Raw genomic sequence first — 16,359 nt, forward strand, 5'->3', positions numbered from 1 at the left:
GTATTTCAACACACTCAAAATTACGTTATTTTATACTGATAACAAAATTAATATCAACAAAGTAAAACAACTTAATTTCTTTTCTATCCACCTGCCATCACTCTCTTTTATAACTAACTAAATAACCCAGAGAAATACTTAAAAAGACATTGCTAGGTTGGCATAAAATCATGCACTAAATTTTCAAATTCTAGCTGGCAGTTCTTTGAGATAAGTAGTTGAAAATAAACGGTGGTTTCTAATTGAACCTGGTCCATTTCCCAACCGTAACAAGAAAAAAATAATTAAAAACAACCATTTTTCCTTGAAAAAAAATAAATGACTAGGGATTCGAGCATGTTAAATAAAGCCAGCACAAAAACTCAAGGATAGAACGGAAGCAGGCGGCCCAAGCTTTTCTTTTCTGCCAGTAAAACTAAAGTAGTCCATTCATTTATCTTCCAGTCATAGATTTTCCCCTGCTCACTTGGTCCTGACTGACCATTGTTTTTGCGGTTTTCTTTATATATTTTTTAAATTTAGAAATTATTTTTTATATTTTAATTTTTAAAAATTTAATCTTTTTATTTTTTTTTAAATTTCAAAATTTAAGTTCAATTAAAATTATTTGTTGAAATTTATATAAAAAATTAAATAATGCTTGATTAAAGTGGTAAAATTAAATATTTTAAATTAATTGTATTATGAATTTAAATTTCATAATAATTAAATTTTTATTAATTCTATATAAAAATATAAAAGGAACCCTAATAAAAATAATAACTCATTTTATATATAAAAGAGTATTTTAGTAATTTTTCAATTATTTTGATACTTAATTCATTTGTTATATCAACTTCATCAGAGGTGATCATGGGTTGGGCCGGGCCCATACAAAATTCTAGGCTCGAGCCCGGCCCGGTCTAAAATATGGGCCTAAAAATTTATCTAAGCCCGGCCCAAGAGAAAATTACTAAGTCCGAGCCCGGCCCGGCCCATATTAAATATATATTTGATTAAAAATAAAAATATATATTTAATATATAATTCGGGCCGGACCAAAAAAGTTTTACCCGAGTCCGGCCCGTTTTCTAAAAGGGCCTAATTTTTTTTACCCAAACTCATATTTTGGGTTTACATTTTTACCCGAACCCTCCCATTTTTCGGGCAGGCCGTCGGTCGGGCCGGATAGCCCAACCCATGATCACCTTTATAGTAAAGTAAGGCTTTCCTTGAAAAGAAAAAGGAACAAAGCTTTGCTGGTATAGTTAAAATATTAACGACTGGCACAATTTTATATCTAAAAGATAAGCGATGAGTTATTTGCAACTTAAATCCCTGTGTATTTTTTATAAGTCCTTTCACCTTTTATGTTTACTAATTTAGTTTTATAGTTATTCTCAATTTAGAAATAACTTAATAATATTATCTACATTAGGTTCTATATGTTTTAATTACTTGTGAAAAATATTTTTTTTATTTTTATTTATAAAATTCTAGTAACATAAAGATATTAATCTCTATATATTAATACTTAACGTATAACTTTAACTAATTAATAGATAGATATTATTAGATTTAAATGTTTTACTAATAAATATTAAAGAACTCAAGAAGTAAATTTATTAACTGAAAAAGAATTTAGTCGTGTTTCGAGATAAGAATTCAATCTGCAAATTCACTTGCATGATACTGTAGCGTGTATTGAATTGTGTGAACTTAAGATTTAATTGTATAAAAAATATTAAAAACAAAACTACATTTATTTTCAGATATCAAATTAAAATTTAAGTATATTAAAAGAAACTAAATTTATTTTTAAATATCATATTAAAAACTATATTTTAAATAAATTGAAGCCATTTTGGATCCCTAACGTTACGTAGCCCAATAATTAGACCCAAATTTATCACTACAAAACTGGTTCATGTAGGCGAGCTTTTGGACCCACCTACTAATACCCAAGCCTAGCCCTGAAATACTCTTTAATTATAGGCTAAAAATGAGCCACATATACTACCCTACCTGTCGTTACGGTTACACGCCATGTGTACTTCCCCTGTCGTGCGTGCCCGAGTTTTATTAGAGACTTTTGCCCTTTTTCTCATTGATGCTGAAAAAAGCAACCTCCAATTTGTGAAGCAAGGTTTCAGAAAAATTCAAATTCACAAAAGAGAACGATCGAAAATACCACTAGTATTTTGAAATAAGCTCCAATCCATGGCTACACGGTTGATCTATTCCAGACTCTCACTCTCTAGACTCTCGTAAGTTCATATTCTTTCTTCTGCTTCTTTGATTCGTATTTGTTACGGTTAGATTCTTCAGCTACATATTCGAATTCGACCATTCATGAACCGTAAGAACCTATACACGGTTCTTTATTTTCTTTTCCATTTGTCGGAATCTGAATTCCTCTGATTGGACTATAATGTTAGCATAGGTTTTGTTCTGTGGAGATGAAAAAGTTGAAAATTTTGTTCTTTATTGTTGCCGAATGGATTAAGAATTTTTATTTTTTTATTTGCACGGCTTCTCCTTTGCAATAAAACAGTGCAATGGGTGGACCCAAGAATGGAAGATTTCTTTCAACAGAGTCTAACAAGATTGACGAGCCTTTTAAAGTTGAAGAAGCAGAGACCGTGAATGTACCTCCTCCTCCTTCTGAGAAGGTGCTAGTTAGAACTTTTGGACCTATATATTGTCATTTTATTAATGTCGGGTTCTTTTAATTTATTATTGTGCATGCATTACTTTCGACTTATTGTTATATTGTTCATTTCAGCTGCTTGTGTTGGGTGGAAATGGATTTGTTGGCTCCCATATCTGTAGGGAAGCTTTGAACCGTGGTCTGGCTGTTGCAAGCCTCAGCAGGTATTCTAATTTTATTTCCAGGATTTCTTTATAGAACATTATGTTTATTTCTCATGTGGGCTCGGTTTAGTAATGAAGCTCATGAACTAATGGAGTTTGCAACTATGTTATCTTGCATGATGAGAGTACATAAGAAATTTCAAATTTCTGATTGTTATACAATGTTTTTCAGAATAAAATTTTCAAATATCATGGAAAGTGACCAGTCCTTTTAGCTTTAGGGGCATCTAATTTTGTACTCTTTAGCTGGAAATATTCATCTGGACGCTTTCTGCTGTTAATTGCATCTGTATTACAAAGATTGCTTATTTACTATCCCCCATGATATGCTTCCTGTTCTTGTTACAAATATGCTCTGCTCATTACGCTAATGCTTTCTAGTACAATGATCAAAATTTAGAGCCTAGGTAATGATACCCTACATCATTTGTATGTGAAGATACCTTATATTTTTCTGCTGCTTTCCATTTTCGTCAATTACTGGTATTTCTTCAACCCCTTAATTTGGTTGCTTCTTTCTATTAGGTCTGGCGGATCATCTTTACAGGACTCTTGGGCTAAGAATGTGACATGGCATAAAGGTTTCTTTCCTTTATTTGCTTTGCTAGATGTTATTGGTTACACGTTGTGACATAGCTAACATGTTACTTCCAATCAGGGAACCTTCTTTCTTCTGATTCGTGGAAGGAAGCTCTGGATGGAGTTACATCTGTTGTATGTAGTCCCTTAATTCTGCAGATGACCTAACATCCAAAAATCAAATCTGAGCTAAATTTACTTGCACAGCTATACACAATGGTTCCATATTTTAATTATGGCATTCATATTACAATTTTCCTGGTTACTTGCAATTCAATTTGAATCTTACTCTCTTCTTTGACATTCTCTTTTTTTCCTGCTAATTAAGTTTAATTTTTTAGATCTCTTGCATTGGCGGTTTTGGATCTAATTCATATATGTATAAGATTAATGGGACTGCAAACATCAATGCTATCAGAGCTGCTGGAGATAAAGGTATATAGATTATTGATCTGTGATGCGTCTCCTTTTGTGACTAACTTCACCCCTTCTGGGAAAAAGAAAAGGGAAAGGGAGAAAAAATTAACGAAAACTTCAAAATGTGTCAGTGTTTTGTTTCTGTGTGCTTTTCATTTTTATTTCTGAGCGATTGCCACCAGTAACTTCTTTTTGGACTTTTTACCTTGTTTCTGTTTGGGTTGACTTTTTATATTTTGCTTTCAGGTGTGAAAAGATTTGTTTATATCTCCGCTGCTGATTTTGGCTTGGCAAACTATTTACTTAAAGGATATTACGAGGGGAAGGTACACTTTTCTCTTTGCTCTCGGTTCCTGATGACCATTTGCTCAGGTGTCTATTTTGCATAACATTATTGTGTGATTTTATTCATAGCATTCTGCTCAAAAAGTGGTAGATTAGGATGTACATTGAAAACTTTTATTTTGATAACTGATGGAATATGTGGCTCAAGAAGTCTTGTGGACCGCCTGCTGATGGAAAATTCTCTTTTTCTTGTCCTGTTTGGTGCAGAGAGCTGCTGAGACAGAGTTACTCACGAAATTTCCGTACGGAGGTGGGCTTTGTGATTCACTTGCTGTAATTTGTGCAATATTCTGCACCTAACTTCCACATTGCTTCTTATTTCCTCTTTTATTGCTAATAGTAAGCTCTGATTGTTTTGGTTTGGCTGGTAGCTTGCTAGTAATAACATGAAACTATCATCATCTAGTAGTTATGGTCCTTTACCCTTTAAAGATTTTGCATTTTCTATTGCAGGAGTGATTTTGAGGCCTGGCTTCATTCATGGAACTCGCACTGTTGGAAGTATGAAGTTACCTCTAGGCGTTATTGGTTCACCACTGGAAATGGTAAATCCATGTGGTTTTAAATTTTACTTGCCTTCTGAATGTAGTATTCATTTGATCTGTCCCCTGACCTAAACCAGCAAAATGAATGGGTCCAATGATGCATCCTAGTTTGTAGGGAGTAGGTGAGAGTAATCGGGCATTTGATGCGTGATGAAGTGTGCCTAGGTTAACTGCAACGATCCATGTTGGTGCATAAGCTTCGTGGAAATTTGTGTCTGAAGTTATCAACTAATAAGATCACTTGTATCACTGCAGGTTCTTCAACATGCAAAACCATTGAACCAGCTACCACTAGTTGGACCCTTGTTCACTCCTCCCGTTAATGTTACGGCAGTTGCCAAGGTTGCAGTGAGAGCAGCAACTGATCCAGTTTTCCCCCCAGGCATCGTAGATGTCTATGGAATACAACGATTTAGCCAGCAAATGTCAAGATAGATGAGTTGAAATTTGAGTTTTGCGTTGTTTCCTTTTTTTCAGTATAAAGCTATTGAAGGTATTTAAGTGGAGGATTGTAAATTCTTGTGATGGTCGCTGCTGCGTTTAAGAGAGTGAAGGAAACAAGGTCAATAGTCCACTCACTCGGGTTCAATAAAAAATTCAGGCATTAGCCTCTATTATAGTAGAAGAAATTTAAAAAGGCTGTTTTGTGCTTTCGAATTAAGCCTTCTCATGATTTTACTCAACAAAAAATCTCCCTTTATCTCCATACTAAATATAAAAAGGTCTTTTCTTTACTATATATGCGTATTGCTCTGTTTCAGAACATCTTTTGGAATTTATTAATATTTTATTCATAAAAATATTAAATAAATGAGATCGAAAATATTTATTAATTATAAAATATTCATAATTTATATTATTTATTAAATTAGTTAAAAGTTTAAAGTCCAATTTTAAATTTTATTATTTATTATTATAAATGGTGAAATTAATAGTGTTATATATTATGCTTCGTTGTACGATGTGTCGATTGGTGTGATTGCAGTTGAGGAAAATGAATCAGTATAATTAATACATGTCGAAAAGGATTGATTGTTCTACTTCAATATTAAAATGACTGATATGATTAGAACCAATGCGAAACTAACTTGTAATAACGAAGGTTGTGTTGGATTTTTGGACACATTTTACCTTGCTCTCTTACTTTTATTATTAGGTCAAACTATCTGATAAGTCCTTTTATTATTGATACACAGAATCAAATTAGTCTCTATTATTAAATGAATCAATTTAATCAATATACAATTAAAAGGAATAAAATAAGATCAAATCGAAATAAAGTCAATAATTGTTGTTTAAAAATGGCAAAGTTATTTTTATTTACAGTTTAACTCTAAACAAAATATTTCATCTACATAATCATAAAAGGTTTTGAAAATATAATTTTATTTAACAGACTTTTTAAACCGTAAATGATAATTTTATTAAAATTTAATTTAATCGAATTATTTTTAACGACAAAAAAATAATTTGATTCAATAGACTAATTTAATAATATTTAAATTATAGTAGCATTAGCAGGAGCATTTGGGGCTTGTAGGAGTCCAGTATGAGTACCCAATGAGAACAAAAAATCAAATTTAAGAAAGCACGAGTCAGACTTATGAAAAGGCTCCATTAAATGAATCTTCTTGCCGGGAGAAAAAGAAACACGAAGCAGTTTCCCATATTGATAAAGGCAGTAAAGGACTGGAAGAAGCAACAGAGGAAGGGGAAAGGAAATAGAGAATGAATCATAATCGGCAATCCAACGATGGGAAGCATGATGATGACTCTGCTCTCTCCGATTTCCTTGCTTCTCTCATGGATTACACTCCCACTGTACTCGTTTTTCTTTTTTTCTTCAAAAGAAGGGAATTCTTATAATTACGTTTCTGAACTTTTTTTTTTTCAAAATTCATTGCAGATACCTGACGAACTGGTGGAACATTACTTAGCCAAGAGTGGTTTTCAATGTCCCGATGTTCGATTGTAGGTTTTTCCCTCTCCTTTTTTTTTTTTTACTTCCCATTTCCTTTTATCCTCTGTTTAGCTGCCCAACCGGAAATTTTCAAGAAAGTATTTTCTTTTATTTATAAAAATTTCAGTTAATCTTTACAGCTTTTAGTGGTCTTCATGATAAAGAGTCCTAATTTCAATCTTGCTTTCCTCGAATAGGGGTTCTTATCGTTCGTTAAGATGGTTCTAGGGTTCCGGGTAATGGAAAATTTAATCCTTCAATTTAATTATCGGTTGCCTTCCGAGTCACCCTACAAACTTCAATTACTGTACTTTGTGACGAAAAATGAGACAGATGCAAACCACTAATTTCATGTAGTCCGCAAAATCCAAAAGAAAAGAAAGAAGCTTTATACGGTTGCTATATTGCTTGCGGTTCTACTGTTAAAAGAAAAAGAGTGGTGTGTTGGGCATGATTTTTCCATTAATTCTAGCTTTATATTTTGCTTTTGCAGAATAAGGCTTGTAGCTGTTGCTACTCAAAAGTTCGTTGCAGAGGTTGCAAACGATGCACTTCAGTATGGCACCAAATACTTTTTAACTTTTATTCCTCTGTGTGTTTTTTCCATGAAGGAACAAAATAGTGTTGCATAACTTTTATTCCCGTGTGTGTTTTTTCCATGAAGCTTTTCTTATGTGCAATGGAAATGTTTATAGAAAAGAGTAAATCTTTTGGGTAGTATCAGTTTGGATTCGCTCGTCTCAAAGTTAGTTTGATTATGACAATTTTCGATCCTAATAATGTAGGCATTGCAAGGCAAGACAGGCTGCAGTAGTGAAGGACAAAAGGGAGAAGCAGCAAAAGGTGATATCCTTTGATGCTTGTTTTTAAAGTTTCCGAATTCCTTTCTCGGTATGTCTGACCCTGTTGTTGCAACAGGATAAACGCCTAATCTTGACAATGGACGACCTCTCCAAGTCATTGCGTGAGGTAGGCATTCCCGTGACTTGTTCAGATGTTTTAAAAAAAAATGGTCATGCCTTTTTGTTTTTTGTCTTCAACGACTAAAGAGTATTAATTTCTCTCATCATTTTCGATTGATATCCAGAAATTATTTGATTTTGTGTTCTTTGAATGAGCAGTATGGAGTGAATGTGAAGCAGCAGGAGTATTTTGCCGATAGCCCTTCAACAGGAATAGACCCTGCTACTAGAGATGAATAGTTGGAGTTAGAATTATGTTATTACTTTGTTGATGCTGCTGGAAACCTCCTTTATGGCCCTTTATTACTTGATTGCTCAGCTTAATAGACTCGATTAACATTTACAGGGTTGTGGCTAATAATATTTCCAGTCAATGTGTATGTGAAAATTACATTTTTTTTCCCGTTAATTGGTGGTCTAAAGAGAAGTTTTTGTTACCTCATTCCCGAAAAATAAGTGACATTCAACTATACAATCTATATTAATGAAATGCTAATGGCTTAGATGAAGATGATATATTGACAAAACTTTCCTAACATGCTGCCATTTTTCTGTACATATCGCAATAATTTACACAGAGGTGTCTCCATCAAGGCAAATATTGCTCGAGACACTCTTTCAGTTTTTGGAAAGTTACAGGCTTTGAAACAAACGAGTCCATGCCGTTTGCAAAACACTCTTCAGCACTCTCCGACAATGCATTTGCAGTCATCTGCATTTATACGTAACATATTTTTATCAGTGTGCATAACATGAAGACTATCGAGACAGTTAAAGTGATGAACTCACCGCAATTATGGGGATATGCTTTGGAGGTGTACAATCTGGTTGTAATGAATCAGAAGATGGTGAAGGTCTCTCTATCCCAGCCTTTGCTGCTGCATCCCAATTACCAGTTTCCTCAAAGGAACGAATCAATCTTGTAGCTTGAAGGCCATCCATGACCGGCATGCACACATCCTGCAAGATAGAGTTCGTAAATGGTTGCTAATAAGCTCTTAAAGTCAATAATGCAGCTTTCAGAACTAGAATGCAGACGTGATATTACACCTTTCAGACCATAAAACTTGAGCAGATTTAAACCTTATCGAAAGCAACTCTTATATGCGGTAGGGAAGGAAAGAGAGGTAGGAATTGAAAGATCCTGAAGGAAGTACCATTAGGACAAGATCATAACTACGGCACTGAATGGCACGGACAGCTTGGACACCATTGTTCACAACATCTATTGTGTGGCCTAACTGCTTCATCATTGACTGCGTCACCAATACATTAATTTTATTATCTTCCACCAGGAGGATTTTAGGCTTTGAGATAGAATTTGATACTTCTTGGCTGGTATTTAATGTGGACTGAGAACCGCTGTCAGATCTCCCCTGCCTCTCAGCTGGTAGCTGAGGCTCACTTATCTTCACTTTCACATCCACCTCTGTGCTTGTCTCTGAGTAAGTTGACACATCTATGGAAGAAACTTTGTTCTCTGCGTTTACATCATTGTGATGACGCCTGCCTCTGCAAATTGCACTTTCACTATCGTGGTCTGGGCTGTGACTAAATGAACATTCAGGCTCAGATGATATCTCTAAAGCTTCAGCCACAGAACAAGCATCCTCAACTAAATCCATCTCCTTTGCTTGACCATTACTCGTGGGAAATGAACAATAATTCTCTGAGAATCCGTTAATTTTATGTGAATTTACATGGCCCATATTATGTGCTAATAATTTTTGGGTTCTGCTAGATCCATTAGAAGAAAATAGAGAACCCAAAGTACGTGGCTGGAATTGGAAAAAGCCATTCGTTGCATCATCATCTGAGTCACCATGATCATCCATATCTGAGAGGTCATCCGGGTCATCAGAGTCATCAGAATGATCACATGATAGAGAAACCTTGTAAGGTAGGATAAACGTAAATGTAGAACCACAATGCACTCGGCTAGACACCGTAAGACGGCCACCCATTAACTCAACCTGCAGAGAAGGCATGGAATGTTAGGACTTAGGTTTTGTACCGGTAAGAGTATCAATCAAATCTCTGCAAATATCAACAACTTAAATATTTCAAGTAAAGGAAAATGTGCATAGATAAATATAGAATTACAAAATTCCCAGCTTTTCAACGATCAGGAATTTACCAGTGTTGATAGTAATGAGCTGTAAGTAAATACTTCAGATATATTGGCATGTGCAAACCAACAGTGTCTTAAAAAGGAACTAGAAGGTGCTGAAGACTCTGAAACAATCTATTTATATTCTAATATCAAATTATATGCTTTTCTTAACTGCAAAACTAGGATATTTAGTTAAACTAGACCTACTGAGATTTACATCATAATTATCTGATCTGCTAAACTGGTTCTTTAAGCAGAAGCAAGAAGAGGGAAGGCAACTGTATCAATTGTGGAGAAAAAACATTATTGTTGATGGAAGGAAGAATTCACCAGCTGTTTACATATTGCGAGGCCCAGTCCTGTCCCACCATACTTTCGGGCATGATCGGCACTGACTTGCATGTACTTCTTAAAAAGTGTGGGCAAAGCATTTTCTGTCACAGAGACAGGAGAATGTATCAAGTTCTAACAAAACCTCTGATTTTTTGCGATAATGTAAATGATTAAAGACGAGCATACTCATGTACCAGGTATTCCAATCCCAGTATCATATACATCACAGCGAATCCAAACTGTTGTTTCAGGTAACTCTGCTTGCTCCTCAGTTACATCTATTTTTCCATTCATTACTGGAGTACTGGGTTCACTTTGAGAACGGTTTTGGCAAGAACCTTCGTGTTTCTTACCATGAAATCCTCTCTGATCACTGCTAGTTTGAGACGTTGATGTACATGTCTCTTCTTTTGGTACATTAGTTGTGGTTTGATTAGCAGTTGATCCATCAGACCCGTGCTGAGATCCTTCTTTTGCAAAAGGGGGCTCTGGTACTACATAAAGTTTTACTCCTACCTTCCCTTCATGTGTAAACTTGATCGCATTGCTGAAGAAAAAGAAAGGTTGTTCACATAACATGCAAGAAATTAAAGTAATGAGAAGTAATAATTCAGGAAGATCTTCTCAGCATAATTGTTAGAATCCTTCTTTTCCAAATGACAAAAAGAACTAAGCACATGTCATCTAATTCTCTAAACAATCAGCTACAAACAATGTTTTCATGATAATCTATAGGAAACCTCAAACATAAATCCTGACTTCTCATAGTTCAATACCTGATTAAGTTGGTGAGAATTTGTCGAATTCTTAGCACATCTCCTATGACCTGAAATCAATATATAAAAAGCTCCACAAAATGGGGGAGGATGAAAAAAGGAACTTTAATTTTTAAATTAAAAACTTGAAGGAAATGTGTCGTATGACTCTTACCTCAATAGGAACATCATCTGCCACATTTCCTTCCAAGGTAAGAATCTTTTGCAATGATGCTGCAGCTGTCTGGAGAACATGCTTTACAACCTCTCTTGGTCGGAATTTTGTAGCCTCCAACTTCATGACACCTAAAGAAATAGCGAAAAGAAGATACATTTAGAAATTCCAATATATGAGAATAAAAACCTGCCATGATTGAGAGCATCGAATTTTGAGACAAAAAAGCATGATGTGATTGTGAATAAGAAATAGAACTTTCTAAACATGCACTACAAAGATCACATTTTAAGGCCAGATCTCTCAACCTTGTTGCTATATATAACTAAAACACTGTTCAAGTTCTGATTCTTATGTAACAGTAGTATTATTATCATTCTCAACAGTTGTGGTGACCAAAATAATGAGATCTATGAAATTAATATACACAGTTGAAAATTGAAAAATAACAGGTTTGAGCTTTTCATGCAATTTTGGAGTAAAATCCAGACCTGATTCAACCTTGGAAAGATCAAGGATGTCATTTATAAGTTGAAGGACCAAATCTCCTGAAGATAGCATGACATTTAACAATTGTCTTTGCTCTCGGTCAAGTTTCGTTGTGGCCAAGATCTCTGCCATGCTAACAACCCCAGATAGAGGAGATCTTATCTCGTGAGACATGGTTGCCAGCATCTGTTTTGCACGCATTGTCTCCTCTAGAGAAAGTGTAAAAAGAAGGCAAAGAAGAGTTAATTCAGCGCTTTAAAAGGTATAGCAAAAGAGAAATTCACAAATATTCAGTTGTCACTGAGTTGATGAACCTGTTATGTGTATGGTTCTGTTGAGTTCTGTTTCCTTTGCCTTTTGTACCGCAATCTCCTCTCGTATCTTTATCATCCTTTCCCTTTTCCGTACCTATACAATCAGAAACATAAATACGCATTTTTCTCCATTTCAATTAATAGCTTAAACAACCAATATGAACAAACAGAATGTACCTGATCTGTTATATCCATGCCCATGTAATTTATACCAATAGTCTCCCCTGCCTTGCTAAAAACAGGTTCCACATATATCAAGAATGTCTTCGACCCAAATAGTTCTGTCTCAAATGTGATTTCTCTTTTTGCAGGCAATCCTTTATCCATCACTTCTTTTTTAAAATCCTGAGACTCCTTAACACCAGATCCAGTAAAAATTTCCACATCTGTTTTTCCTAAAATGTCCTGAATAAAAGGGACTTACTGTGAATAAAAGGGACTGCAGAAGGTGAGGAAGTTACAATCAAAAACTATATTACAACAACAATCGTGCTCACAACCAATACTTCAACAAAAGATTATCAAACCTTGAATAAGAACTTCTGGTGCAATAAATTACCTCCTCTTGTAAACTTGGAAAATGGTTATAAATAAAGCGATACCGCAGCTCTTTATCCTGGAAGTCGACCAAACAGGAAGTTTCATTAGTTGAAAGATTATACTGTCTCTTCGTACTTCAGCTAATTTTGGAAGTTGTACTCGTTGGATATCTAGTTATAGGCAAAAGATTCGAGTAGTAGCTCAAATCAGCATATGAGGATTCTTGGCATAAATGATTAGTTTGATGATATCTCATCTGCTGAAAAGATAACCTATTTAACAACTTTTAAATTGACATTACTCACAAGTTCAAAGCAATGAATTAAGAATGTCCATGGAATAAAGTTTAATTGTGAGGCAGCTTCTTATATCACTAAATTTCTCTTGATTACCTGATGGCCGAACACAACCGGTGCAGTTTGAAGGACAAAATGTAAGAAGTTATCTGCTCTTTTAAGAATTTGGGACAACTCTTCTACTGGTGAGGACTGTTTTTCCAGATTTTTTATGCTTTCCTGCAACTTTTCCTTAAGTAGCTGCTCTCTCTGCATGCTTGCTTCCAACATTTTCTCCAAGTGCATGGCTCGCTGTTTCCAGTATATGACAGTATCATACTCGGCATCAATTTCAACTCTTTTACTTGGAACTACAACATTTTTTTTCCTCCGAGGAACTTCTTGCCAAATATCATAAATGCCATCCAGTATGGAAATCGAGCGTTTATCTCCTCCATACCTTTCCTCCTCGAAACGATGTTCCTCCAATATCTCTAATTTCTTGAGCTCAGATTCCTGCCTTTGCCTGCTTAGATTGTCAAGTTCTTCTCTAAGAAGACGAACCGCATTCGCTTGCTTATATTCCCAGTGTTTTACAAGGTATGCTAACTGAGACGAGCCCTTGTCTGTATAATTAGTTAGCTCTATAAGATGTTGGAAATCAACTATAGTTGGCTCCCCCACAATTGTTACCTCCTCCAACATATCTTGGTCACCTCTTGGCTTTTCTACATTAAACTGCTTCCCAGCTTCGTGCTCAATATCTTCAGGCCACATCGAACAAAGGACTTCGACGTTCATGTCTTCAGTTGGGTCGGTCTCCATCTCACAAATCATGGAAATCACTTAACTACAACCTGTTTGAACTGTTGAGAACACAAATTATCAACAATCGGTCACCAATCTATGCTTCTGGTATGGCTCTATAAAGCATCTTTAATCAGAACAGATCCTGCGGAAGAATGTTAATTTAAGAATGTCATGTATCCATGCAAAGTTTAAAATTAAGAAATATTAAGTACCGAGCTTTTAGCCTTCAGAATAAACCAATTGATTCTAAGGTTTCTCCAGCCTTACTACTTTATTTCAAATCAAATTTTATTTGAAAGCGAATTACATGACAACGATGTGCAGTTCTTGGAACAGAAAATTGTAGAAAACCATGGCAAACAGAGAGAGAAAATAATAGATATGTTGACTGATGCGGAAAAACAGCAATTGGAGACGAAATAAACAGTAGAAATCTCTTTATTCGACGGAAGTCATATAAATTCCAAAAGTTGATAGAATTTTACATATTAAAAAGATGAAAAGAAAAGCTTTCAAAAATTTTACATATTAAAAAGATGAAAAGAAAAGCTTTTAAATTTTCAGGAGAAAGGAATCAGAAGATTCAAAGTCATGTTGAGGAGCAGAAGGTAAATGGCTAAAAGTTTTGATCACTGAACGTTAGCAACAGCTGAATTATATCACATTCGAAACCAGAAGTAAAAGGAAAGTCGAATTTTAATAAGAATTCAAGAAAATGAAGCTGGAAAAGAGTAAGATTCGTCAAACAGAACAACCGAAAACAGCGCCAACAATAAATATGATAAATTTACCCAGTGAACCAACATACTACGCGTTTTTCCTTTTTTTCTTAAATAAAAGCGAATTAGGCAATCAATTAAGATTAGGCAAATACAAACAAACCACATTAGTAAGCTAACCCTTGAGATTGAATCACATCCAATCCTGAAAAGAACAAAGCCTTGACGGAGAAGAAGAACAAGCAAAAGGCTGACGGGAACATCCAAAACTCAATAGATTTTTCACTGTAGATCTGAGGAACAGCTTTTCTGTTCAGATATTCAGTCAACAGCCTTCAAATGCTAATGAATAACTCTTTTTTAATGCAAAAATAAAAAATAAGGGAAAGAAGAAAGGCTGAAGCGGCCAAGTTACGAGAGGAGAGAGAAAAACGAGTGAGAGAGAGAGAGGAGAGCATGTGACTGAAAAGAAAAACAAAAACAAAAATGTAGGAGAGAAGGAGCCATGTGCGATCGGAGGTCAAAAACAATAGATAATTCTCTGATTCTTGGCGGTTTTTTTTTTTTTTGGTTCACTTAGTACTTCCTATGTATGGCTTAGCGGCCCTTTCCTTGTCCTTTGGTGTTATTTATTGGAAGTGTATTTTGCGGATGAAGTGTATTTTTTTCCGGGAGTTGTCTGCCTCTCACCATGGGGAGGGGAAAAAGAAAGGAGGGGGGATATTTTTTAAATCAGGGAGCCTTGGCCTCGCTGTTCCTTTCCCCCGCCCGCCTTTTACTATGCCTAGGTAACGTGATGGAACGGCGTGTGAAAACCACGCGCAGAGGTGATACAATATAATAGTGTTTAAGCTATTTTATTTTAAAAATATATACATTTATAATAATTTTTATTATTTTAAATTAAAATATCAATTTAATTTATCTGCAATCAACGAAACTAAAAGAATTATAGTAAAATAAAAAAATAAAATTAGACAATAATTAAAGAATATTTCAATCATTTACTTGGAATATAATAAATTTATACTTTGTCTTAAGTTGTTAATCACATAAGTTACAAAATTATAGGTAAAAGAATTACCGTATCTTATAAATTCTTTAAAGGTTACAAAAGAATAAAGTATAGGATTTTAAGAGTTGTACAATGCTCTCTCTTAAATGTTCATAGTAAAAATGTGTTTCATTAAAATTTTATAAGAAAAATTTGTGTGGGATAAAAGTTTAATGAAGGAAAAGAAGAATAAGAAAATAATATTATATTACAAATTTTCTCGTTAAAATTTTTATCAAGAAAATTCATTGAGACAAAACATTGATTAAAGAAAAAGAACACGTGCTTTAAACTCTGCCTAGTGACTACATTACATTACATCTTTGAGTGGATGCTTTCCAATATTGTATACTAGTCTTTCAAATGTTGTGGTTGGCAATGCCTACCGTTAAATTATCACTAAAACGAATTTGTTGAACTTTTATATCAATTTTTTTCAATATCACGAGTGAAAAATAATTTTGGTGAAATATGTTTCGATTTGTCACCTTTGATGTAGCCACCACCGTTGCATTATTTTTATATAAGATAGTTAACATCTTTTCCTTGAATATCTTCTGGATATATTGAGCCAACAACTTTAGCCAAACATACTCTCAACTTCTCTCATGCATTGTAATTATTTCTGCATGATTTGAAGAGATAACAACTAATGTCTGTTTTGTTGAACGCCGTGATATAACAGTAACTCTAAACAAATAAATATCTCATTTGAGATCAACCTTTATGTAAATTCGATAAATATTCAGTATCGACATAGCCAACTAATATAGATATTGAACCACTTGAATAAAATAACCTAATACAGTTTCTCTCAGATTTCTAAATACATGTTTAATTTCATTATTATGTCTATGTGTTGGAGAATAACTAAATCTTGCTAACAAGCTTCCAACAAATGTTATATCAGGCAAGGTTTTTAGAACCAAATAGGTAGTTGAATCAGTCCGGTCACCGATTCTTCAGTTCAATAGGTATGATTGGCCTACCTAGTTCAATTAAATAAATTATTAAAATATTAAAAATAAAAAATTCAATTCAACTGTCTAATTCAATCAACTTTTTGCTCGGTTCAACGATTCTTGAGCCAACTTGTCCAATAATTTTGTCTGAACTGGTAC

General features: G+C 34.4%; 3 protein-coding genes across 4 annotated transcripts; 2 read left to right on the forward strand and 1 right to left on the reverse strand.

Moving 5' to 3' along the window:
* The first annotated feature begins 2,057 nt into the window (after positions 1-2,057).
* LOC105768650 (uncharacterized protein At1g32220, chloroplastic) lies at positions 2,058-5,396 on the forward strand. The gene is made up of 10 exons (XM_012588703.2): positions 2,058-2,246; positions 2,534-2,651; positions 2,765-2,853; positions 3,379-3,434; positions 3,512-3,567; positions 3,774-3,867; positions 4,096-4,175; positions 4,402-4,444; positions 4,648-4,739; positions 4,995-5,396. Exons 1-10 carry the CDS (start codon positions 2,200-2,202, stop codon positions 5,172-5,174), a joined length of 855 nt encoding a protein of 284 aa, XP_012444157.1. The 5' UTR covers positions 2,058-2,199; the 3' UTR covers positions 5,175-5,396.
* An 899-nt stretch (positions 5,397-6,295) lies between these two features.
* LOC105768652 (transcription initiation factor TFIID subunit 10) lies at positions 6,296-8,098 on the forward strand. 2 transcript variants are annotated; one of them, XM_012588708.2, is made up of 6 exons: positions 6,303-6,560; positions 6,646-6,710; positions 7,193-7,255; positions 7,485-7,542; positions 7,618-7,668; positions 7,821-8,098. In XM_012588708.2, the coding sequence occupies exons 1-6, from the start codon at positions 6,468-6,470 to the stop codon at positions 7,899-7,901; spliced, it is 411 nt and encodes a 136-aa protein (XP_012444162.1). In that variant the 5' UTR covers positions 6,303-6,467; the 3' UTR covers positions 7,902-8,098. The 2 variants fall into 2 exon arrangements, with proteins under 2 accessions (XP_052487503.1, XP_012444162.1); XM_052631543.1 differs by lacking the exon at positions 7,193-7,255 and having other exon boundaries at positions 6,296-6,560.
* A 63-nt stretch (positions 8,099-8,161) lies between these two features.
* On the reverse strand, positions 8,162-14,916 carry LOC105768649 (histidine kinase 5). Its single transcript, XM_012588702.2, has 13 exons — positions 14,365-14,916; positions 12,773-13,607; positions 12,400-12,456; positions 12,018-12,245; positions 11,841-11,934; positions 11,529-11,735; positions 11,038-11,168; positions 10,884-10,933; positions 10,302-10,654; positions 10,105-10,208; positions 8,819-9,634; positions 8,451-8,621; positions 8,162-8,373 (listed from the first exon to the last, which is right to left on the reverse strand). Exons 2-13 carry the CDS (start codon positions 13,490-13,492, stop codon positions 8,251-8,253), a joined length of 3,054 nt encoding a protein of 1,017 aa, XP_012444156.1. The 5' UTR covers positions 13,493-13,607; positions 14,365-14,916; the 3' UTR covers positions 8,162-8,250.
* Between the last annotated feature and the right edge of the window lie 1,443 nt (positions 14,917-16,359).

The sequence above is a fragment of the Gossypium raimondii genome, chromosome 5, assembly GCF_025698545.1.
Source record: "Gossypium raimondii isolate GPD5lz chromosome 5, ASM2569854v1, whole genome shotgun sequence".
NCBI lineage: Eukaryota > Viridiplantae > Streptophyta > Magnoliopsida > Malvales > Malvaceae > Gossypium > Gossypium raimondii.